At 40.3% G+C, this 26,831-nt stretch overlaps 1 protein-coding gene and 1 pseudogene across 16 annotated transcripts in view; both read left to right on the top strand.

Moving 5' to 3' along the window:
- The window catches only part of Tenm3 (teneurin transmembrane protein 3), a 1,282,613-nt gene that overhangs the window by 852,805 nt on the left and 402,977 nt on the right, over nt 1-26,831 (top strand). For 14 of the 16 annotated variants that reach the window (XM_031339799.1, XM_031339798.1, XM_031339792.1 and 11 more), the window contains one exon: nt 8,744-9,022. The exons of 1 other annotated variant lie outside the window; for it this stretch is intronic. In XM_031339799.1, the coding sequence (XP_031195659.1) occupies nt 8,744-9,022 (279 nt within the window). The remainder of the gene's footprint in view (nt 1-8,743; nt 9,023-26,831) is intronic. One more of the 16 variants, XM_031339794.1, reaches the window with a different exon arrangement.
- LOC116070742 lies at nt 16,502-25,054 on the top strand (annotated as a pseudogene).

Raw genomic sequence — 26,831 nt, 5'->3', positions numbered from 1 at the left:
AAACCTGAGGCGTTCATCAGATCCACTAGGCTAATTACTGCAACTCCAAAGTTTATTACTTTTAAATATTAACTGCTTGAAATGATTCATTTGGAGATCAAATGATTAATCCTTCTCCGTTGCTATAAATGTCAGCAGCAGGATTAAAGGATTTAGATGGTCATGTTTACTCAACCTTAAATTTCTCTACTAAAGACCCCAGTTAAGTAGCCCCAGTTTATCACTGTTTCTTGTTAATGTTTCCCTCTCAGCCGCTTCTTTTAGCTCCCCTACCTAACTGATCTTTAACTCGTTTTGGTTAAGTAGGCAAGCTCTTCTTTCAGGCCTGACGGTCAAGCAGCTTTGTAGATTACCTACCAGAAGGTGTGAAAAGATAGATGTAGCTTAGAGCCCTCCTCCGGACTCGGTAGGAGTAATCCTTCCCCCTGCCTTGGCCTTTATGGGTCTGATGTCTTGAGCCCACAGCTTACTGCTAAACTTGTATCCAGCTCCTTGCCATGTTGCCAAGTTTGGATACACATTGTGAAGCACTGTGGTGCCGTTTCAGTCACAATTATTAAACACCTGCTGCTTTGTGCCAAACCATCCACATATTGAGACTAACACCTCCCACAGTCCACCTATCAGATACCAGCGGATCTGTTGTTGGGACATTATCATCTCAGGGTCTTGGGTTGTTCTAATGGTATTATTAATAAGTAAAAAGCAAACTCATTCTCAGAATACCTCTTGATAAAAGAAATATTTTAGCATCGCTATAATTGCAGGTGGTTGCTAAAATCAGTTTTTCAAGGTTGAGTCTCTAAATCCTTCATGAGGATTAAGAGTTGTTCCTTCTTTAAAGTCAGTGGACTCAGGACCTAGGTTTTCTCATTTGTTCCACCAGACCTGCCATTCAGTATGCATATGAGTCCCCTTCCCTGGATGACTCATAAATCTAGGCTGGAAAAGAAATATGTGATAGCCTATACATTCACTCGAGTCTTGCTTCTTCTTCTTAAAGAAGTACTTTTTCATTGTCACCCAACTCACTAAATGCACCATGGTGAGCACTTTGAATTTCCATGGACAGTGGAACCATCCATAGCTGCATTCAAGAGGATCGTAGAGGGAACATCCTATGCAGTGGTTCTCAGACTTCCTAATGCTATGACCCTTTAATATCATTCTTTATGTTGTGATGACCCCCAAACCATAAGATTATTTTATTGCTACTTCATAACAATAATTCTGTTTCTGTTACAAATCATAATGTTAAGTATCTGATATGCAGGACATCTGATATATGGTCTCTGTGAAAACGTTATTTGATCCCCAAAGGTGATGTGACCCAAAGGTTGAGAGACTCTGCTACAGGGCTTCCATTAGATGTGATCAGAGTAATAAGTGTGGAGCATAGAGGTCATTGTCAGCGTTCTCTGAAAGCTCAAGGTTATCCATGTGGAAGAGAGAGAGATGCTAATTTTTTTCTTTCTCTGTAGTGGCATATAGAATACTCCTTCACCAATATGGCACAGTTGGATGGTTAATGTTCAATGCCGACTTGCCTGCATTACATGAAAGTCACATGTGACATTGTTGAAGTACAGCTGTGACATATCTGTGAGAACATTTCCAGAGACTAACTGAGAGGAGGATATGCCCGCAGTAGGCAGTATCATCGCCTAGCTGATTACCCAGTGCAGTGAAAGGAGAAAGAGAGGAAAGTTACTTGGTTATTGCCATCCCCTTCTGTCTCCTTCCTGGCCCCACCTGGCACAAGCCGCTCTCTTTCCCACCAGAGACTGATTGCTCTGAAACAAGGAGCTGAAATAAATAAATAAAATAAACTTCATTCTTTACTTTGTTTCTGTCACAGCCTTGGTCATTGTGCTAATAAAACATTGAAGAATAAGGACTGGAGAGATGGCTTAGCAGTTCAGAGCATGTGTCACTCTTGTGGGGGACCTGAACTCCTTATTGGGTGGCTCACAACTCCCTCTAATTTCTGCTCCTAGGGACCCGACACCCCTTTATTGCCTCTGGGAACACTGCACTCACTTGTATGTGTACACACACACACACACACACACACACACACAAACTGAGAATAAAAATAAAATCTTAAAGAAAGAAAGAAAAATTTGAAACACTAGGGCTATAGTTCAGTATAGAGCACTGGCTAAATATGCTTGAACTCCAGGGGTTCAAATCCCAGCACCGAAGTAAAATAATAGGATAGGCATTCTGCTCAACTGGTGGCAAAGGTGACGTAAGAAAGTTAAAGTAGAAAGCAGGAAGAATTATATACATGTGTGAATGTTTCTATGACTGTAATATCATCTTACATTTTGTGAACATGCCCCAAAATGGAGCCCTTGTTAGTGGATGCACATGCTGATTTCACTAATAACTAGTAGAAAGTTGTAGTTTTAGACCAGTGAAAGAATGTAATCCCATGCCTGAGAACAAATGACATCATTCAACACAACAACCAAGAGAAATAATACAACATGATGGTGGACCTTTTTATTTCAGCGTCATACTGATCTATCTATCTGTCCATTTATTCATATGCGACTTATGGTTGTTACTTTGGAAAAATGGGTTTTTATTATCTTTTTAAGATGGCCCATATATACAGAAGGAAAACATTCAACCTCATTTCCTTAAAGCAAGAAGGAAGTCTTGAAACTCCGCTTTTTCTAGAGAAGGTGGTTTTGAAGCAGAACTATTAGAAAGCAAACGAACAAAATTAGTTTTGAAAATGTTTTGAGTTTTTCCTTTTAGTTATTGAGATAGTAATCATGCAAAAAAAAAAAAAAAAAAAAAAAAAAAACCTTTAGACCTCTTGTGTTTTGTTTCCTTTGTGTGCAATCCCTTCTAAATGGACCATCATAATTATTTACATTCCCTTCTCTTTATTCATGCTTACAATTCGAGCACATTTCTATCTGTTGGTTGGTCTCTCTCCCTGAATTTCTCAAAGGGTGATCATACCACACAAGTTATTGTGCAATGGACAATTCCAACTTAAAAATATATAAGTTTATATATATATATATATGCATGGCTTTTGTCCAGATCTGAAGATATAAGTCCAAATTTCTGCTTTAAGTTATCCGTGCAGTGTTCCATAGCAAATATATGCATCTCACCGAGGCAGTCAGTGTCTGGTAAACACTTGTATGAGGTTTTTGTTTTTTTTTTTTAATTTTTGCATGGATGCTATAGTAAGCATTTCTTTCTATGTACATTTAGAATGTACATGTGGTTATTAAGATAAATTATCTGACTGAGGAGTGTCTGTCGTTTCAATGGGAAGTCATTTTCTAAGGACTGAAAGTGGCACATTAGAAGAAAAAGGGATACAGAATGGTGTGTGACTGGAGTCTCATTGCACGCCCACGGAACGAACAGCTTTCAACAAAGAATGGTGATCCTGGATTTCTCCTTGAAGTCAATATCAGTGACCTGTATTCCAAAGATGCACAGCAACGTAAGCCCCTGCTTAGAGTGTGCTGTCCTAAGGAAGGAACTGGTAGCACCAAGTGGTGGTGAGAACGTGAACTTGGGACCCTCGGACTCTGAAAATGGGAATCCGTTAGCGTGTCCCCTCTAGACAGCATCTGGCAGGTCTTCGGAAGGTCAAGCATCTAAAACTACGCTGCGGCTCAGCAGCTCCCTCCTTGTAAATCAGGAGAGATGAAGACACACAAGCATGAAAGCTTGTGTGCAAATATTCCTAGTGTCATCTTCATAGTGCCCCCAGATGGAAGCAACTAGAATACCCACTGACTGATGAATGGATCTGTGAAATGGCATCCATCCATTGTCCCACTGACTGATGAATGGATCTGTGAAATGGCATCCATCCATTGTAAAATTCACAGATGAAAAGGAATAGACTTCTGATACAGACTAAAATGGTTTTTGTCTTTGTTTTTAATTTTTTCAAAATTTGCATTTATTTGTGCATGCTTGCTTGTTTGTGTGTGTGTGTGTGTATGTACATGTCTTTGCATGGGCACAGATGTGCTAAGTCAGAGAACAATTTGGGAGGGTTGCTTCTCTCTTCTACTACTTGGGGTACACTGATGGAACTCAGGTCAAGCTTGGGGTGAGTGCCTTTATTTCCTGAGCTGTCTCACAAGCCCATGTTTGAACTTGAAATACATGGTGCTCGGTGAAACAATCCAATCACAGTATACACACTATAGGGTCGTCTCTGAAATGTCTCAAGTCAGCGTATATACAGATAGAAGCCCATTGGTGGTTGCCAAGGGATGGCGGAGGGAGGGCGCTAGCAGAAAAAGGGAGAGAACTGATCATTATGGGATCTTCTATGGTGATAACCAAAGTCTTCAAAAATGGGTTGTGGTCATAGTTGTAGACATCTGTGATTCTCCTAAAAAATGTATTAAACTGTGCACTTTAAATGCATACATTGCACAAGCTGGGAATTGGATCTCCCCAGAGCTGCTTACTATGTATAGTTCAGCTGGCTGACTGCTTCTCTAGCATGCACGAAGCCCCGAGTTCAATCCCCTTCACCACATAAAAGCCAGTGGGGTGATGCACAGCTGTGTGATTTGCCAATGTTTGGAAAGAGTAAGGGCAAGAGGATCAGTGTTCAAGGTCAGGCTCAGTATGGAGCTATGACTTCCAGGCTAACCTAGCTTAAAACACACACAGCAGAACAAAGCAGAGAGAGAGAGAGAGAGAGAGAGAGAGAGAGAGAGAGAGAGAGAGAGAGAGAGAGAGAGAGAGAGAGAGAGAGAGAGAGAGAGAGAGAAAGAAAGGCAGGCAGACAGACAGAGAATAAACCACTCTGTACACCTGTTCTCTTAAGAGATATTTTCAAATGTCACTCTTAGGAAAGTCCCTCCCAGGTTCTAGGTGCTTCAAGAGATAGGAAGACAGGCTGTATAGCTAGCCCATTTCCCTGATTCCCCTCATTTATTTAAGGCATGCTGTCATGTTTGAAGTATTTGTTTCTATACCATCCTGTCTCCTTTGTCACATATAGCAATTCCTTTCTTTAAATTTTTTAAGTATAAATTTATTTTAAAGTGATACAACCTGCCTTGGTTTATTTATTCAATTTTTCCTGTATAGATTTTTCAGTTTATGACTGTCATAAAACAGAATTGGCTAATCTAATCCATGCTAATGCTGCATTTTAATCACAGCGTATTCCGCCCTCAGGTATACTTTGTTCTGGCTACAATTTATTGTCTTGGTCCTGTTTCAAATCGTAATGGGCAGATCTGCTGTTGGCCCTGCTGATCAAGGTTACCAAAATTCAAAGTGCAGAAGGGGCGGGGGGGGGAATAAAACTAAACACTTGTTTTCCAATTTTAGATAAACAATTAATAAAACTAGAGCGTAACGGGCAAAATGAGAAGCTAAGTGAATGGCATTAGAACTGTTGCAAAGAATATAAAACCAAGACTTCTTCGTTACACGAGGCTGAAACAGCTTCTCCACATGCCTCGCAAGTGTTTATCCTTTGTGGAATTCTCTTCCGTGGCTTCTCCTGTTTCCACTCCTCTCTGTCACCCCCAGTCCTTCCCTAAGCCAAAGCCAGCTCAACACAACCTTCCGAGCTCTTCATCCCTACCAGCTGTCTCTTCTCTCCACCAGGAACCTTTCTTCCCTCTAGGTCCTCTATATTTGTCAAAACTGCATGTGTTTCTTATTAAGGATAGCCTGTCCTAACAAGGAGATGATTTGATAGACTAATTATTCTAGCCTGATGATTAGTCCTTCCCAAGAGAAATCACATTCAAGCAGAGGGTCCTCAAGCTCAGGCATGCCTAACCCCAAAGAGGAATCAACAGCAGGAGGGTTTTAAGCATGGAGCGGGTCTGGGTGAAGCAGTGTGTAATGGGCAGCAGACTGCACCAGTAAACACCAGCTTCGCTGGCGATGCGGCTTTGCAAAGGATCTGAAAATGAATATCTAAATTCTATGGCCCTCTATAATTGTTATGTTTGCCAGTATATTTTGAGGGCTCTCTCACATTTACATAAACCATCCATCCCCCTTTTTAGCATCAGGCATTTATCTTGCACCTAACCCATGCTATACCACTGAGCATGTCTTGGGTACAGAAACCACCACTTAGGGTCACATCATGAACACCCTAGCAGATAGAAAAAAAAAATGGTAGGAAAGAGATCCCAGCCGAACTCGTGGGTGGCTTTTACGTAGCTGCATCTGAAGTCAAGCTCGGTGTCCTTCTGGAAACAAAAATAAACCTTGTAGTTCAGTGGAAGAAATCCAGCGGCGGTTTCTGCTGTTGTGTTTGCTTTATAGTTTAAATTTTAGGACTAGCTCTGAAGAGATCTGAGTTCTCGTGAGTCACTGACTGCAGAGGGTCAAATCGTTCTGGGGTTTGGGATGTGCGTATTTCCATGAGTATAGTGTGTGGGGTGTTTAGCTGCGGAGTGAGCTATGTTTACCTACCCTAGAGAGCCACTAAGGACTGTAGCTTTCTGCCTTCTTTCCATGTCGATTTTAGAGCAAGAGGGCAGGAAAGAGTCATTAACTTGGAAAATGGTTCGGGAAGTAGAGAATTCTGGATTTTTGTTCTGGAAGTGTAGACGTTTCCCAGGCTAGGAGAGAGGCTCAGAGGATAAGCACATACATAATTTTTCCCTACTCTGCACATTACTCTGTACACTAATTTCCAAGATCTGTATGTTTGATGGCAATACTTCAGTACTTTAAAGCGCTGCTCCCACTTTAAAAGTGTCCCGTAAATAACAATAAGAGAATTCCTCCACAGCACATCCCTTTAGTCTCTGCATAGTATCAATCTTACTTTTTTACTGACTTCCATAGGTAAAGTCCATGTGGTTTTTTTTACCACGTCACCCTATGAGCCTCCCTGCTTTCACCCAATCTACAGAGGCAGCTTCCCTTTTTTCTCTCCTCCTTTTCTTTTGTTTTTTTTTTCCTTACATGTTGATTTTATTCCAACGCTTATTCACATCTCTCTGATAAGCACAGTTTGATTTCTAGCTAATTGTAGCAACCGATTTTCATTATTTATGAGTGTCATTGTCGGAATCCATTTGGAAGTCTGACTGAGATAAAGCCGATTCCAACTTCTGATATGAACACAGCAATCAAACAATTATCCACACTAGTTTAAATGTGCCGGACCTGGATGGGCCTAATGTTTTTACAACCAAATATTTACTGTATTATGTCTTATGTTTGATTTACTTCGTAGAAGATTCAACATGCCATTTTATCACAAATAATTTATAGTACCCTCTTCTTAAAAATATAATGTAGGTTTCTCATAACAGCAAATTAACTTTAAAATATTCATGTAGATCCATAAGATGGGAGTGGGAAAATTAAGACCATGAGTCATATAAATACTTAACAATCATAAAAGATTTGGTAAAGAAGTGTTTAAATCAGTCTTTTGCCTTCTACTCCCCTTTAATATGTATTTGATTCTGGAGGTGCTTATATTTGGGACCCTCTCATATAGGCAAGACATAAAAATGAAAGAGCCTTATGCAGGTACTCTATAATAAAACATTTTCAAATTCTTCTCACCCATAGTGTCATAAACTAAAATTGCAAAAGCAAATACAGGATGGGAAGCATCGTTACTGTTAGTGGTCTTTCTGAAGTGTCATCTAATTTAAATACTGTGCTTTAAGTGATTGCAGTGTCGTGAGTTTTATTATGCTCAATTTATTAGTAAAGGCTTGCAGAGTTCACACTATTTATTTTCAGGGAACCTGATTGTCTCATTAATTTTTTAAAACACATCCCCTCCCATTTTTGTTTGAGAGTGCACTGTACTTGGAAAAATTTGGTTTGCTTGGGGTCAATACAGATGTTTCCAGGTGTTTCTTGACTCCAAACATTTAGAAAGTCACTGATAGGCAAATAGAATGCTAATTTTCAAAATTTTACTCTACTGAGTGTTGAGTTACACACATACATACATATTCCCATGCATACTCATACATGAGGATGTACACATGCATATACACACAGATATGGACTCACCCATTATATGCATTCATGCACACATGCATACACATAAAGATATATGCATGCATATACATACACACCAATTTGCACACATACACACTACACATACACACATGCAAACATACACATACATGCACACATATACACATGCACGTATGTGCGCATGTACACACACACACACACACACACACACACACACACACACTTATATTGCTTTCTGAGTTAAGGTGGGCAGATACAATTAAATTGACCAAACTCCTGCTTCTACTTAAACAGTAACTTCTTCTTGTGGGAAACTTTATTTTCCACCAAAAGAAGTGGAATATATATGGGAAAAAAAAAATCCTATTGGTTAAGACCCAAACCGGGGCAGATGGCCATTTTTGTTGCTTCACCTGATCCGCTAAGCCAAATTCTGCCACCGGAAAACAGTTCTTCCCTCTGGGTTGCGAGTTCATGGCCGAGCCAGGAATCCATTTCTGGAGGTGCTTATGGGTTTTAGTTGACATTCGGGGTCTGAACGCAAGCCTGTAAGCATCCCACCGGGCCTCCTCTCCCCCGATGATTGCATCTACTTGACCACATGCCACGCAAAGCTGGTACAGACAGGGGGGAAACCTAAATGAATGAGTGTTTCTTTCAGGGAGGTTTTTCTTTTTTGAAAGAAAAATGAAAAGAAACGAAACCACAGGAACCATCTACTCACTAGTTGTTATCTCTCTTTCCCCCTAATTAGGACAGAATTTTACCCTAAGGCAGTTAGGAGTGTGTGAATCCGCAACTCGAAGAGGAGTGGCATTCTGTGCGGAAATGGGGCTCCCTCACAGAGGTTACTCCATCAGTGCAGGGTCAGATGCTGATACGGAAAACGAAGCAGTGATGTCCCCTGAGCATGCCATGAGACTTTGGGGCAGGGGGGTCAAATCGGGCCGCAGTTCCTGCCTGTCAAGCCGGTCCAACTCAGCCCTCACCCTGACAGACACGGAGCACGAGAACAGGTCCGACAGTGAGAGCGGTAAGTCCCACTGTTTACTTTACTATGTTGCCATTGAGCTCTGCGGTCTTCTGGTTGTCTGTGATTCCTGTTTTCCTTCTATGCTTTCTCTCTTTCTTTTCTCTTTATGTTAATGTAATAGAGCCCAAAAAAATACTTGTGGTTAGTATGGTTTTTTTCCCCCACTGATGGGGAGAGGGCGAGGGTGGGAGAGGTGGATCAATATTTGATGTCAAATTATTAAGTTCTGCAAATAGTGTTTGGTGTGTTGTAGTTTTGAAACACAGTCTGGGGCGGGGGGGAATAAAGAAAAGATTAAGTCTGACTTATATTGGATCAAGTCACCTGTTACCTTCTGCAGAATAGGAAAACAGTGTTGATAAAGTGTCCCCCGGAGCCAGGTTGCAATCAAAGATGTCTTTGTAGATTCCTCTTGAAGATAACTCAAAGAAGTTGCAGAATCTTAGAATGGGTGAATGAGCACACAGAATAGTTTATTAACAGGGCTCAAATGATTGAAGAACAAATTTGATCGTGCTTTAACTTCCTAGCTGATGAGGGCAATTGAAATCTTGGTAAGGAGTGGGATGTGGCCTTTGATGTCCTTGGCAAGTGGATTACTGTGCAATTAAATCCACACACACAAAAAAAAAAATTGGATCTAAGGATGTCTAAATAGCAGCTTTGCATGGTCCAAAAGATGTCATTATAAATTGCTGGTACTTTTGTCCTGTTGCCAGTATTGGGTAATAATATAAAAAAATAATTTATATGCAATAGAAAATTAAAAAGAAAACTTACTTTTTAAATCAGCACTGCTTCTAAGAAGAATTGGACCATCAGCACTAACATACATACAGTAAAGAAAAATCTATTCCTTAGTTTCTAGTATTAGGAATATGCCTCTCCTTCCGTCTGTTATTAATGTGGCATCTATCCAATGACTCAAACAGCAAAGAGAAAATTAAAACAGAAAAGTTGTATGATATTAGAAAAGAAAGATGGTTGTTTATTAATAGTATTTCACCTCTATTATTTATTGAGCAACTTTGTCAGCTTGTTTTCGTAACAGCAGAGCAGATCTGTGGTTAGTTTTCAGTTTCAGGTAAGACAGAGTGGAGCTGCTCCCCACTGCTCCTTAGCCATTTCCTTCCTAGTCAGGGGGTGGAAAAGTTTCATTTAAATCACTGGAAACAATTTATTTGGTGTAGAATATTCTAATGCATTAAACCAAAGTCAATATAAACCACCAACAGTTACCCAGTATCTTTATGTTAGAAGTGTAAGTCCTTGATCGGGTCAGGCTCTATTCCAAACCCCCAGTAGGAAACAAGGACGGTTCTTTTTCACAAAACGAGCCTTAAAATCATGCTGCCAATATTTCTGTCCCCCTGGCCGTTCACCTCAGTACAGTCTGTATTCTCATCAGTTTTTGTAGCAAATTCGGAAGTCATTCTTACAGTCTGAACTTCACATTCTTACAGTCCATACTTCACATTGTACTCCTTGAGAGATTACAGATAAATACTCATACATTGCATTTGGACTCTTGCTTTCATAATTATACAACAAAATATTACAGAAAAGAAAAGAAAAGAATATGTGTATAGATAAGGCATTGGGCTCCTGTAATCTGCACAGTAAACACTTTATATCTCTATCTATTAAATGTCCTACATTTGAGCCAACTAACCTTTTCACTCCAAATCTTTGTGGTGTAACCTTTCAATATTATATTAGCAAATTATGTATCAGCTTTATCATTCTTAATTATGTATCATGACAAATTTTCAATCATGGGCCATTGCCCTCCCTACCCCACCCCACCCCCAGAAAACACGAGAGAAAACTACTTTGTAAACTCTACTTCTCAGTTTGCAGTTTCTAACCAGAGAAAAATGTTAAGTCTCTCACACACGGACCATCTGCCTTTGCCTTGGTGTTACTAACTAGAGGAGCATGGGTTTCCTTGGTAGGCTCACAGACCATGTGCCTAGGAAGAAAGAAAGTTGTGCCCTTCATTCCTTCCAAGGGCAGTTAGGGAACAACCTCCCTCCAGTGTCTCGCCTTGAAGCGCTGGGCATTTGGGCAGCATTTATTTGGTGAGAGTGGAGAGGCTCACTAATGGTAGAGAAGAGAGCATCAAAGGTGAGACTTTTTAAGTTGGCCAGTGATGATGACTTCAACTTGGATTTACTCTTTCCTCAAGACTTGGTTGGGATGGTTTTTTTAAGCAGCATTCAGGTGGTCTGAGGACCCTCAAGGAGCTCCCTTTGAGGAAGGAAACAAAAGGAAATGAATTGCTGTTATCAATATGAACATGGGCCATATCACTTGTTACATATGTATATCTATAAGAGTATTTCAGATTCGTTCATTTATTCTGAAATTTAGCATTTACTCAGAAGGAGCAAAAATTCATTCCTTAATTACATTTCCCTCTGAGAAGCAGAGTAATGTATGTAGCGTGTATGTAGGTATGTAGTAAACCTTGGAATTGTGGGTTGGTATTTTAAACAAGGGTGATACAGATGTTTTTTCCTGATGTTAAAAAAAAAAAGACTATGTTCCCCACCCCATACCCCACCCCTATGGCTACTTCAAGGTAAGAATTAAAATTTGCAATGATATACAGGTCCGTTCAATTTTTTAAAATTATTTTATTTCGTGTGTATGGCTATTTTGGATGTATGTATGCCTGTGAACCATGTGTGTTCCTGGCACCTGAAGAGGGCAGAGGATTCCCTGGAAGTGGAGTTACAGAAGGTTGCAAGTCACCCGATGGGTGCTGGGAATCAAAGCTGGGTCCTCTGGAAGAGCAGCCAGTGTTCTTAACCACTGAGCCATCTCTCCAGCCCTGGACAGATCATCTTAATACCTTTATAAGTGATACACTCAAAACTATATTATTTACTTTCATTTCATTAGCTTTAGTCAAATATTTCTAATATAAAATTTCAGAAACAATTCAATTCTGCTCTCTTCGGGTAGTTTAATTTACTCTAAATTGGACAGAATATTGATCTTCCAGTTACCTTTCATTGATTCCTGAGTTATTCATTATCTAATTCTATTCATTTTTATACTGGCTTGAGATGTCAGACAAAATCCTAATTACGTGTGTGTGTGTGTGTGTGTGTGTGTGTGTGTGTGTGTGTGTGTATGTGTGTGTGTGATAGTCTACAATATAAAGATTAAAACAAGGAAGAGTAAAGTAAAATACTAAACCAGAATGGCCCCAGCAGAGGACCCAGACAGCTCTATTTTCATTGAGTTTCACATGGAAGTTTGCAACTGCCTGTTTTCATCACTGGAAATACTGTGGATGAAGCTGCCTTCCTGGAAAAAAAGATGCTATTCAACATTTGTACAACTATACAAGATAAATGTCCTATGTTCTAGTATAACTTCAAAGAAAAGTTTAGTTACTAAAGCGGAGCAGATTTCATTCATTTGTTGGCCAAGGCACCAACAGTTCACATTAGGAGGTGCTAGAACCACTGCCATGCTTAATGTGATTTTGATGGCTGGAGCATCCTGCAATGGTAAAAGACTATTGAGACCATGCCACATACCTCACTGTTGGAAGAGAGAGATTCAAAACAAGTGATAGAGTGCATCATTTTTTCCCTAAACTAACCTCTTTTTGTCAACCATGGAATTGGCAGTTCCAAAGTGTTTAGAGAGGAGAAAAATTCAGTAGATGATGCTTCATTTGGGATTCTGAATTGGAATATGGGAGAAGTCCTTTCTTGACATTACTGGTCTCTGTGGTTGTAATCCTTGTTATATGTCAGCTCCTTGCAAATTGACAAACATTGCATTGTGGTGATTTCTGATCTCCTATTAACAGCCACTTCAGCAAGTCAGCCCTTGAAAGGTCAACAAATATATAAGTAAAAGTACCAGAAGTAAGAGTACCCATGGTTTTTGGATCATTTTAGGCTTCTTTTCTTTCTCTGATGAGTGACTGAAAGACACCCCCCCCATCCTGACCTAATTCACACTATCTAACTTGGCAAGTCATCTGCTCTTGGTGCTGAGTATCTAGCTAAATGTCAGGAACAAAGGACTTTGTAGTGTTTTCAAAACATCCATCTTCATGCCTTTTAAGATGCTCTCGTGTGAGTCATTTGCCAGCAGTAGCAGCAGGCCCTGTATTTAATCTTAGTCAGCTAGCAGTGTTGGGTGGGGGAAGCTGGCTGGGTGAAGACCTTGGAGGTCAGAGGTCAGATCATCACATCTGCCCCCCATTCTTGACCACTGCTATCTGTGTCACTCAAGGTCCCAGCCTTTCTGCCCTGCCTGTTACTTGGCCAGCTAAACTGCCAGTGATTAGTTAGAAGGTCCCTAATCTCATTCCTTCTTGGCCTGTTTACTTTTTAATGTTCGGGGGCGGGGGTGGGGTAGGGATGCTGATCACTGATAGAAGGATGACCTTCAGCATCAGGCAACCCAGGGGGAGCTGGGCCTGTTTTCTATCTCACCATGATGCAGGGCCTAGAGAGTCTTCTTAGAAGGTTTGTTATTTGACCCTGGGCCTCCCAGGTCTGGGACCTGGGGAAAGTCACTTAACCTTTGTGTGTTATGGTGTCTACCTGCATAAAATACAAGTACCAGCGAGCAGTACACAGCTCACTGGCATAAGACGGCATTGGCCTTAAATGAATGTGTGTTATGTCAGAACAGGACTCAGTTTTAAGTGGGTGTGTTCTGTTTGGCTGGTTGTTTTTGTTTTGGTTTTGTTTCTGGGTTTTTTTTTTTATAAAGATGAAAAATAATATCTTTGATGGCAATAATTAAAAATGAAATAATATCAAGAATCTGCCTAGCTTTGACCCACAATAAATGCTTCCCCCTCTTGTCCCTACTTCCCATCCATCTCCCCTTGTTCAACCTCTGTATACATTAGTCAGGTGAATCTAGGTCTGATAAGGAGAGGGAAGAAGGAGGCACATGGCCTCCTCTAATGATCTGCATAGTCTGTAATTTCTGTCACCATTTATCGACTCTCTTCTTTTCATTTGAAACCCCACATCCTTTTCAATTTACTGTAATTAAATGAATGTGCCCTGAATTGTGCTGATAATTAGTCCGATGGCTGTAGACTTCAAAGGCTTCAGCCTGCTCCTTCTCCTCCTGGCCGAAGGAAATTTCAAAAGTAGTGTTTCCCTCAAAGGCATGTTACTTAGACAGCCAGTCAATTAAAAGCCCGTTTAGCTGATGTTCATCAGTTCACACAATAAAATACACCATTCCCATAAGGCTGTAGTTCTCACCTGGAGTCTTAGCATTGCACCGGTTGCGGGACCTTAGTAAAGCCACGCTAATTGTATGTGATACTGAAGTATTAAGGGCTAATTGGACTCACAATGAGGGTATATAACATTAAAGCAGGGTCTTTTTTAATGTAGAAGATACTTGCTTTGAACAGCTAGAATATATGATCCGAGGAACCAATTTGACTTGTCTTTGAAATGGGTATTTTAAAAGTCAACTCTCTATTCGATGGGAAGAGAAAGTCTAAAAAACTGACTTACTGTACTTTAAGATGAAAAAAAAAAGCATGTCTTTTAAATAAGGTAAGACATTATGACACTGTGTACGTCTGTCTCTCAGTAGAGAACTTGAGTTGCTTTATACCCTAAATCACCATTTCAGGCCAAATAGGTTCTCTGGAAGTATAGGCAGAGAAATTCCCTCCCTTTCTGAACAGCTGAACATAGGTAAGAAAGAAGAAATAGAGGGACCTATAAGCTATTCCATCACCATACATTTTAAAAGGGTTTGGGAGAAACAAAAGTGGCCTTGCAGTAGCCTGTGGTGTCCCCAGCTTGTGATGCTCTGAGTGGCACAGGTGCCCTTTGCAAAGAGGGAACAGTATTTGGATTCTCTGAAAATGATTTACAGGCACGTCTAGGGTCTGTTCACTAGACTGATTCCATTTGTGCGACTCTACCCACCAGTGTCCTTTGGAAAGGAAATTGGTTGTGAGAATTAAGGTGGAATTCCCTTGCTAGATGAAACAAATGCCATTTTCAGTGTTACTTTAATTGTATGAGAATTCTGTTATACATACTAAGTTATAGCTTAGATGCAAATTCCATTAGGGACTCTCTTCTGTAGTGTCATGGTCAATTCTGGCTCACTCTACCACTACAAATGCTATAGTGTTTTATGTCAGTGCTCTAGTATGTTTGAAGGAGCTAGTGGAGTGTGTTGGGGTGCTCACTAAGTCAAGCTCAGAGTTAGGGTGCTGCATTCATAAATAGAGTCATGGATTTCCAGTACATGAACTAACTGAATGTCTTGGGTGGGTATACATTTATAATTTCAATTGCAACTTTGCAGGCTCTGACTAAAGCTATCAGGCTCATTTAAGGTTAAATGTCCTCACTTCATGGGTGGGTATAAGTCACTCTTGAATTCAGAAGTAATTAGTTTAAGTAAAATTTACAAATACACCAGCTGTGGTGGCATACATCATTAATCCATACTTGGGAGGCAGAGGTAGGCAGATCTCTAACACACACACACATACACACACATACACACACACACACACACACACACACACACACACACACACACTGGAATTATAAAGACATATTATAATTGCTATTACTTAAATATGTATATGCACTTATATATTCCCATCCTATAGATACTTTTCAGAAAATGACTGTTTTGTGACTCATACAGATATTGTCTATTCTATTAAACTCATCTTATGTTCTAGATGGTTTTGTTAAAATTACATAGGCGATGGCCTCCCTGTCTTTACACTTGGAACCTTCTTATAGTGGCAGAGTTAAAATCAAAGTGAAGCACGCTAAGCACATATCAAAACTGATGATGCATGCTGTTTTGATTTTCTGAGTATGTTTTTGATATCCTTGAGAAATCCCAGTGGCTGCAGTGAAATTGTTTTAATTAATGAATTCAGCAGCAGTGATTGCTGAGTCAGGATTATGGGTATAATTATCACTGAAATAGAAAAAATAAATGTGAGCGTCACAGAACCTCGGCTTATTTGCCATTTTGAGTCTAGTCAAGTGTTTGAAGAGCAGCTAACTCCTTTTTCTTGTGTGCTATTTAAAGACTAATCTTCTCAAGGAGAGGCATAGTAATTCTGTTTATTAATATCAGAAACATGCAGTATTATATGTGAAAATCTTGTGTGTTCTTCGGTGAAGAGCTTGAATGACTGAGTTTTACTGTATTGTGATTTCCTTAAATGCACTGGTTGACTTGAGATGGTTTTTCTGTAATGAGCAGTCTGTACATAAAATAAATGCAATAAGCCTTCGAATGCATATTGAAATAGATGCAAATGCATAGACACCCAAGAAAGGAGCAATTAAGAGTGTCTGATGACTATTACCTTGACTTTAAATATTATTATTTTGAGTCACACGGAAACTGCAAATTGAATTAAGTCTAGATGTGACTTATTGATTCTATTTCTTATTTAGCAGCTACATCTTCATTCAATGAATAATGGATGCTGACTGCTGTACCAAGTGTGTTGGGAAAGCGAAAGTGAGTGAGATGTAGCTCCTGACCCCCAGAAGCTCCCAGCCTAGTTAGAGAAATAGGCATGTGGACGTGTAATTGGATTTTAATACAGTGAGTGTTCGGACAACAGAATATGGAAAGCAAATGTCAGCACAGAATAGATGGTTGCCAGCAGAACAGGAGAGGAGAGACCATCTCACAAAGAATGGGAGAGCTGGTATCAGAACATAAGCTCAGAAGTCCAAGACAGAAAAAACAGGGTAGCAAAATGTGGGTTGGCCAGTGTTATATCAATTTGACACCAGCTAGAGTCATTTTGGAAGAGGGAACCCCAATTGAGAAAGTGTCCCCACCCGACTGGCCTCTAGGCAAGCCTGTGTTGCATTTGTTGGACTGCTGATTGATATGAGATGACCCAGCCATGGTGGGTTGTGCCACTCCTTGGCTGGTGGTCCTGGGTGCTGTACGAAAACAGGCTGAGCAAGCCAGCAGTCAATACTCCTCCACCTTCCGGTCCCTGCCCTACTTGAGTTCCTATCCTAACTTCCTTCAGTGATAGACTATGCTGCCGAAGTCTAAGCTGAAATCAACCCATTCCTCCCTGAGTTTGCTTTTGGTCATGGTGTTTTATTACAGCAATAGAAACCAGGAGTAGGACAACACATGAGAGCTCTAGGAACTGTTCCTCAAGTTATACGTTGTTTGGGGCCCGAGGTGGTTTGAATGCCTCTCACAACCTCAAAGGTTGAACGTGTGATCCCAAGTTAGTGGCACTATTTGGGTAGGCTTATGAGGTATGTTCTTGCTGGAGGAGGTATGTCACTAGGGGGGCAGGCTTTGGGGGTTCAAAGCCATGTGTCATTGCCAGTTTGCTCTCTCTGCTTCCTGTTGGTGGTTCAAGATGTAAGGTCTCAACTTCCAGCTCCATCCATCACGCCTCTGCTCTGTCATAACGCACACGTATCCCTCTGGAACCATAAGAAGAACCCCTTCTGTAGGTTGCCTTAGATGTAGTATTTATGACCGCAATAGAAAAGTAGCACACAGTTCCCACGGGAGCTGAGACGGTACCTGTCAACCCAGCACATAGGAGGAGCTGCTGCGTGGAATATGTATTTTATTCTCCGGGTGATTAAGCAACTGGGAGGAGTTTTGATTAGAAGGATGGTGTTCACGTTGGCGTATTTTATACGGGACTTTGAAGAGAGCATAGGCTGTGAACCATCTTTCCCATGAGAGGTACAGGGCCTTGTTCACCACGGTGCCTCCTGCCCAGTGTCTGAACCTGAAAAGGAAGGCATTGATCCAGGAATAAGGAGTAGACTTCGAGAATGCTGTGTTTCAGATGAGGTTAGTCCCCCTGATGGCTCGTGTCCAGAAAAAGCTTCCCCAAGGTTGCAGTGCTGAGGGTCGAAGAATCTTTAAGAGATGGGCCTGTGTGCCTGGGCCACTGGAACCTGGTTATAAACAAAAATAACGGGTACTGGCTGCAGTCTTAGTTCTAGCTCTTCTCTGACCGGGTTGCTATAGGGTGAGGCTGTGCCCTTCGGTTTCCTCCTGTTACACCAAGCTGATTTCCTTTGCAGACCTCTGCCATGCTGGGTCACAGTTAAGAGAACCTTGGTCCCATGCTTCGCTAACGCTGTTGCCCAGTGTTGGACTTTAGACTCACAAAGCTGTGCTCTAAACAACTCAAAACCTCTTGTTAGAGAGTGCCCGGCAACAGATATTTTGATACAAAGCAAAAGACTAATACAGGAGCCAAGCACGGAAATCAGTTAGCTGATTACATAGTATTGAAGTTATCAAAGAAAGAAAACATAAAAGTTAGGACAAGAACCAGGCAGGAGAGGAGACTCAGTCGATCGAAACAATCAAGATTTCATGATCCAGGAAAAGGGGACTCTTTCAAAAGGTACCCTTGATGTCAGCTATGTTGCTACATACCTCTAAACCAGCATGTGTGAAGATGGTGCAGGAGGACTGCGAGTTTGAGGTCACCTTAAGTTATATAAAAGAGAATCTCTCAGCAAGCAAAAGCTGATGATATTCTCTAGTGTATGGTGCTGGGTAAATGATGTTTTAATCCCATTTGGAAGTTATAGTATATTGTTTGTAATGAAATTAGTCATTTCAGGGTCAGGTTGATTTTGAGGTCTTCATGTAATAGTGACACTTAGCAATCTACTAAGCAATTATATATTCCTATGTAATATGTGTATTTATGTACACATAAATAGATATAAATCTATAATTCAGATAGAATTTAACATTTAACATTTACATAAAGTCAGAGAAAGAAACAACTTACAAAACAACTTACATAAATATATTTTAATTTTAAGCAAATGTTCCTGAGATCAAGCCATATTAAACACACACACACACACACACACACACACACACACACACACACACACTGAGAATCAAAAAGCCTAGTTAAAATTATCCTAGTTAATGGTGCTTCCAAGAAAAAAATAAAAATAGATCATTAAAAAAACAGATTGCTGGTTACCATTTGAACATTGTAGATTGGGGATGTGATGGCTTTGTTAAATAACGATTAAAACTGCTCAAAATCAAAGTGGTCAGGCCGGGCGGTGCTGGCCCATGCCTTTAATCCCAGCACTTGGGAGGCAGAGGCAGGCAGATTTCTGAGTTTAAGGCCAGCCTGGTCTACAGAGTGAGTTCCAGGACAGCCAGGGCTACACAGAGAAACCCTGTCTTGAAAAACCAACAAACAAACAAAAAAAGAAAATCAAAGTGGTCAGGATAGAGATACCTAGTGTTTGGAACTGCTTACACACAATACTAGAGTGAAAAAAGAGATCTTAAAATTTTGACATGGAGCAGATGGAGATTCCTAAGGGATTTGAGCATGCTTCAAATATCAGTTGCTTTAGACAAAGCCTTTCCTTACAGGGGACTGTGTCCTGGTTCCTCTGCCGACACTGCCGGCATGGAGAACGCAGAGCGCAGATCATGCTCATAGGTCAGCTGAGCGGTCCAAAGGAGCCCACTTGGAGGATAAGGTTTCTGATAATCCCTAGAATTTTTAAAGGCATTAACCACTATTTATAATGTCTTAATAACCCAAGTTAATGGTGGTAGGTGACAGATATGATAAAAATGGAACCATAAATGGATTTGAGAATAAAACATTATGACTTCTAAAACTCATCCCATTAATCTATTTTGCTTGCTTAGCTTGACCTGGACATTAGACAGGTCAGAGACACAAGAGAATTTTAATTAGTCTCTGTTGTTGTATTTTTACAGTTTTTATATGTATGTGTATTCTTTTCTTTTTCTTTTCTTTTCTTTTTTTTTTTTTTTTTTTTTTTTTTTTTTTTTTTTTTTTTTGAGATTAAAATACAAGTACGACATCTCTCCCTTTCCTTTCCTCCCACTTGCTTTAAAATGCAAAGGCTCTGTTTTCATTAATTGTTATCGCATGCATTTATACACGCACGTGTGCGCTTACACACACACAGACACACACACACACACATATACACACACACATATACACACACATATTCCTGAATATACCCTGCTCCATCAGCATCTTGTTATTTGCATCTATGTTCTTAAGGCTTGGCACTGGACGATAAATTGCTGTGCTTTTCCCTGGGGTGGGCAGGCCACCTCTCCTCCTCCCAAGTTTCTTCATTTGCCTGCAGTTCTTTCTGTAGGGTTGATGCCCCGTGCTGCTGTCCCTGTCCACTGTAGCATGTCCTTGTCAGCATTGTCATCCTTGCTCAGCTCGCGTGTGGGCAGTCATGTTGGTGAGACTTTCTGGCTATAGCTTCGGATGTCACCAGGACACACAATCCCATAGCAAAGTCCCCAACTCTTGCAGTCTTTCTGACTCCTCTTCTACAATGTTGCCCGAGCCTTGGGTACAGGAGTGTTCTGTAGCTTTTTCCTCTGCGACTGGGCTTCACAACTCTGGATATTGATGGCTTGTGGTTTTTTTCAAATGTTTTTTTTTTTTTGTCTGTTACAGAGAGTAGTTCCCTTGAAGTAAGGGTGAAGACTACACTTATCTGTGGGTATAAGGACAAATGTTGTGAGGGATTATGCTCGCTTAGTAAGTTAGAGGTCGATGATTCTCTTTCAGTAGGTATTTTGTAAATAAAAATCATGGGCTGGACAGATAGCTCAGTAAAAAGCATGCATTGCTCTTCCAGAAGACCCGAGTTCAGTTCCAAGCACCCATACCATGTTGCTCATGACCACCTGTAATTCCATCTCAAAGGAATGATATCCTCATTTAGCCTTCATGGGCACCTGTATATACAGACAGACAGACAGATAGGCAGACAGATAGACAGACACACACAATCAAAAGAAATAAAATACATCTGTAAAAAGCAAAAAGAAAATTAAAATTTTTTTTGAACTACAATCCTTCATGGTATTAGAAGTACATCTCCAGTAAACTGTTTCTATAATATGATTTAAGATAATTTATTGATGACAACCTCCTACTACATTTGGCCTTCTAGGTGTTCCCCACAGTAAATTATGTTCCCCATTGTAATTTATATTTTGGAAGGCAATGGGGAGATGTCCAAATGATAAAACATTTCACTCAGGAGAAATAAGTTCTAAAGATCTGCTATAGAATATGGGCACTACAGCTAGTAACAGTATATTCTATTCTTGAAAACTGACATTTGAAATATTGAATATGTGATTATCTTGATTTACTCATTCTACAATGCATATATTTAAAATGTGTTTTATACACTTATATAACTTATATATTCTACATTATATATTACTTGTTAATTTATGTACATAAACTAATTAATTAATTAGAGAAAATAAATTATTTTGTAACTACTAGATTAGTCTTAAATCTTTGCCCTTAATCCTATTCTTTCCACAGAATAAGTTCCTAGAGCCAAAGATATTAAAATTTAAGGCTTTTCATTCAGTCTATCATGATGACCTGGAAAACAGTTTCTCTCAACTTACACTCCTGTCAGCAGTCTGGGAAATTGGATTTTCCATAAGGCATTGACAAGTGTTCCCCGCTTTAGATTCTTGTCCATTTGGTAGATGAAACAGCATCTTACTATTTGTTGGTTATTTTATAAGATGCGCTATCTTTTCATATATGTCTATAGTTTTGTATTCTTTGGCAATCATGCCTCTGTTATCCTGTTGGGGTATCTGAAGCAATGGGACTTCAGAACCTACTAAAAACTAAAGGGGAGAGTAGCATTCAAGGCACCAGGTCTTAGAGTCTGCATTTCCCCACTGGACATATGTGATCCTCCTGACTCAGGTTCAAGTGCTAAAGACCTTTCATCTGCAGTTCGCCGTGGGATTTCTCCTCACAGAAATGCAGGTCTAACCATGATGAAGAATAGTGAGTCCAGCTCCAAGCAGAAAGGAACTTGGCCTGGAATAGATGTGTGGGATCCGGGTCTGCATGATTCTGCTTTGTGTCAACAACTGCACAGTAATCACTAGGGGCTCACGTTACCAAGAAAAATCTGTATTTAATCCAACTCAGAACATGCGACTCATTTCTGCAGCATTTCTGTAGCTTTATTAAATAAATGAAGAAGCTTAAAGCAGGCAAGAGTAACCCTGTGAGGATCTATCATTGATGCCTAGCTGTAGGAAAAGATCCACTGAGTAACTGTGGATCATGTGCGCATACTCACAAGTGGACAGAGACAGGGTATGGGTAGGTGGTTTTCCTCACTAGGTTGGAAGTAGTTTTTGTGTAAGATGACTGTCTCACAAATATTTTCCTCAATTTCTTATTATCAGATATTTTTTGATTAAGAGAATTTGTATGAAATTTTTAAATATACCCATTTTAATGATATTTACTTCTGGCTCCCTTGAGCTTTGAGAAATGGTTACATTTTTCAAATCAGCTGAACTTTTTTAAACATTTAATATGTTTCAATTTTTAATGTATTGTGTAATATAGTGATTTATTTTCTATCTATTCCATCTACTTTTGTCAATATCATTCAATGTAATTAGGGAATACTTTATGACCTCTAAATGAAATGTCAATTCAAGGTTTTTCTGTTAACTTGGTAAAAACATGAAATAGGATTGCTAAGATCTGTAAATAGTTTTTAGACACCAAATTCTGGCTTGGTAGTTTCTTACAGTCTTACAGTGCCAACTAAAAATAAATATTTTTGGGTCATACAAGGTTGTTAACTAATAGTGTAATTTATCACCTTTTAAATATATAGTATTAAAAAAACAGATTTAAAAATAGATTTATGGATATTAGATACCATGTCAAAAGTGGTTGTTGAAGGCTAATTTTTGTAAAAAATATGAAGCTTTAATCATTTAAAAACAACATATTAAACATAGTCTTGAATATTCTTGTGAGATATTTTTAAGGAACAAAAAAAAATATTTTTTAATTTCAGCCTTCTGGGCTGTACAAAGAAAAGACAATTAGAAAACATGGCAGTCGGATAAAATACTGCTGCCGAAGTACACATGGGATGAGAGAGCAAAGAAGATGCAGAGAAGGAAAAGTTTTCCAAATGTTTAAGTCTGATCAGGATGTTAGAAGGCAGTCATTCAGTAGTATATGCTCATTAAAACAAAGCCAAGTATATGCTCATTAAAACAAAGCCATATTCAAACATGTGCCTCGAAAGAGCAGGGGAGAAAGGGCAGGGGATGCTACTTTGCCCATGTAAGGAAACTTCCAGATCTGGAATAGACTTTGGGGGAAGTCACAAGATGCCAAAGTTGATAGTTAAACTAGGTGTGGTGGTGAATGCCTTTAATCTCCATACTGGAGAACCTGAAGCAGACAGATGTTTGTGAATAGGAAGCCAGCATGATCTACAATTGAGTTTTAGGTTAGCCAGGGCTACACGGTGAGACCCTATATCAAACAAACAAAGCCAACAAATACAAACATGTTGATGTTTAAAAATTTATATTTAAATGGAATCTACTTCCCAAGGACCATAGATGCCAGGCCAAAAGGCCCGATATTGTCCCCAGTGTGTATTCCTGTACAGTCCATTCCCTTACTCAGATTTGGCATATGCTGAATGCTGACTGGAACTTGAAATCGAGGGTCCAGGAAGGTGATAGAAGCAATGATAGAAGAAGGCATGTAGGCGAGGCTCTATAATGTGAGAGACAGGAAGAACGGAAGGGTGACTTCTAGCTTTGACCGAAAAACCATAGAAAAATGATGCAATAGGTAAAACAGGAAGAACAGTAAAATACTATACAAAACGTTAACTGAGTAACGGCATGAGGTCACAGTATGTAAGAGTTCACATCCAAGTCTGTATAACAGTATACTCATATGTCACTTTTACAAGGCAACTTGAATAAGCCAGGAAGTGGTGGCACATGCCTTTGAGCCCAGCAGTTGAGAGGAAGAGGCAGGTAGATCCCTGTGAGTTCAAGGCCAGCCTGATGTGTAGTTCTAGGACAGCCAGGCCTACACATACACACACACACACACATCAAAGGGGTAAAACAAAGACAACAAAAATAAGTGTGAACATAAAGAAAATATCACCCTTTAATTGTAGAAGTAGATGAACCGTGAATAATAGCAGAGCTAGTCTAGACTCAAAAGAAAGACTTTTCTCCATGTTTCTAGAGTCATCCCTCAAAACTGGGCTCTCTGTGAGTGTTCAACACCCAATAAGAACACTCCTCAATCCTTCAGCTCACGTGCTCAGAAGCCAACACCCTTGTGTGCATGCACATTAGCCTCCCATTAGAATAAGAACCTGGAGATTGCAGACCGGAATCTGAGACTATTTGGTTCCCATGCACTTTACTTGCTTCCCACCCCCCAATTCAAAACCGCTGTAACCAGGTTATCCTGTGTAAGGTTACTGAGTAAATCATATCCATTTCTACTTGAGACTCTCAACTCAAGATTTAAGTCAGGCCTTTCCAAGGGTGACCACCTCCTCATGAGACTGCGCCTCTCACAAAGGATCTCCTTCATCCCTCTCCCAAAGAGAAAGTCCCTGGTGCAGAGGCCCAAGTCCTACTCCATGGATGAGAAATGTCCAGGATGCTATTAAAATCGTCATGGTCTTTAGCCATAGTCAAACAGTAGTCTTGTGTGTTGGCTGCTCCTCGGTCCTCTGTCAGCCTACAGGTGGAAAAGTAAGGCTGACAGAAAGAAAGATGCTGCTTCAGGAGGAAGCAGCACTAAGAGCCCTGACTCAAGATGAGTGGAACCTTCCCAATAAACACATTTTGGACATATATATGTGTGTGATATATACATATATATGATTTAAGTGAGTTGAGTTATGCAAGCCACCTGAGGTGTCCTCATACTGGGCAGTACCCCTTGGTCTTCTAAAGACAGAGGACTATCTGCATTGGCTCAGGTTAGCCGTGGCATTGGAAGGCTTACAGTTCACGTAGGCTGTCACCATGTGCGGGTTTGTGCTTGCTTCCTGTTTATTTTAAAACAGTAAGGGTATTTGGTTCCCCCTTTTACGAAGACGAACAACAATATGCACTAACTAGTACCCTCAGAGCTCCCAGGGTCTCCATCACCAACCAAGGACTGCACATGGAGGGGTCTGATTGTTCTGGCAGCATGTGTATAGTAGAGGATTGCAAATTCGATCATCAACAGGAGAGGACCTCGGCCCTGTGAAGGTTCTGTGCCCCAGTGTAGGGGAATGCCAGTGCCAATAAGTGGGAGAGGGTAGGGTGGTAGGCATGGGGAGGGGGAGGCAACAGGGGTTTGTTTTTGTCATTTTTATTTGTTTCTTTGTTTTTTGGAGGGGAAACTGTGAAAGGAGAAATTTACATGTAAATAAAGAAAATATCTAAAAAAAAAAAAAAAAAAAAAAAAAAGAAACAACAACCAAGAAAAAACCAGCAAGGGACACATTCAGAGAGCCAGAGCAGAGGGCTCTCCACGGCGTGCCATGCTCTATAATGTGCTGTCCCTCTTGCTGAGGGGTAAGATTGGAATGGAGATCTGTGTGCAGGTGAGTGGGACGGGTGTCTGTTCTTCACTGCTTCAAGTAATTTGTGTGGAATCTGTAGTTCTTTGATGAATTGACAGCTCTCAGGCAAGATATTTTTTCCTGAAAAAAAAAATACAAGAAAGGATTTGGAGCTTCAGTTGATGCTTTTTATGAGATATGTCCTTTTTAAATTTGAATTATTTTAGAATTTTATACATGTATGCTGTATTTATATGATTTTAACCCTGCCCTCTCCAGTTCCAAACTCTTCCCATGTTCCACCTCCAGCGCCCGCTCAAATCCACGTTTTCTCTATAATTAGTACCTTCATATGTGTGTATACACACATACACACCCACACATATGTGTATGTATGTACACAGAGTTTATTTAATGTTCCTCATATGTACTTATATTTAGGAGTGACCACTCTGGACTGGATAACCTACCCTGACATTCATTCCTGAAGGAAGCTGCCTCTTCCTCTCTCCACAGCTGCTGGTGGCCCGTAGCTGTTCCACTACAGATTGGGCATTTTAAATTTCACCGTCTATGTTGGCTTATTGGCCAGCACTGTCATGTCATTATGCAGGTCTCGTTTAGGCAACCCTATTGTTGAGATCTCACGGGTGCAACATCTGTGCCACCTCTAGAAGACAACTATCGAGCTGCAGGTGTTCTGGCCCCTGGCTCTTATATTCTTTCCACCCCTTCTTCCTTGATGTTTTCTCAACCTTAGGTCAAGCGTTGTGTTGTATATGCCTCAACTCATGCTGGGCATGGGATTGTCACATATTCTCTGTATTTTGACCAGTTATAACAGCCTTCACTTGCCAGAGAGACTAAAAAGCTATGGTGAGGGATGAGAGCTACACTTACCTGAAAATGTCATGGTTTCATTTTTCTTGACTATGAGATGCTGATTCTCATGTGTTCTTTCTCATTCTCCATGTATCAGTTGAACAATACGGAGGCTGGATTTAGCTCCTAGCTAGTGTAAATAGGGTGGCAATGAACATGACCAAGCAAGTCTCTCTGTAGTTGTATCCTGGATCCTTTGGGCATGTGCCAAGGAGTGGTCTAGTTTTGGGTCTTTTGATAGAGCTGCTTTTAGTTGCATTTAAGTTGGGTATCTTGTCATAGTCACAGAAAAGCAATTAACACACCTGCATACACCCCAGCTTCTCTGCACTGGAGCTCCTGCTCGTCAGTACTTCTTCTCAGAGAAATGACATTTCGGTGAGACCAAGAGAGGTTTGTGTATGCTATGCGTGTCACCATGAGGGTCTGTGTGACTGAATTTCCTTTACACTCCTTAGTTTAAACCATTGCCCTAC

The sequence above is a fragment of the Mastomys coucha genome, unplaced genomic scaffold (assembly GCF_008632895.1).
Source record: "Mastomys coucha isolate ucsf_1 unplaced genomic scaffold, UCSF_Mcou_1 pScaffold22, whole genome shotgun sequence".
In the NCBI taxonomy this organism is placed as follows: Eukaryota; Metazoa; Chordata; class Mammalia; order Rodentia; family Muridae; genus Mastomys; species Mastomys coucha.
Note: the sequence above shows the minus strand (reverse complement) of the source record. Positions and strands in the feature narration are given on the sequence as shown.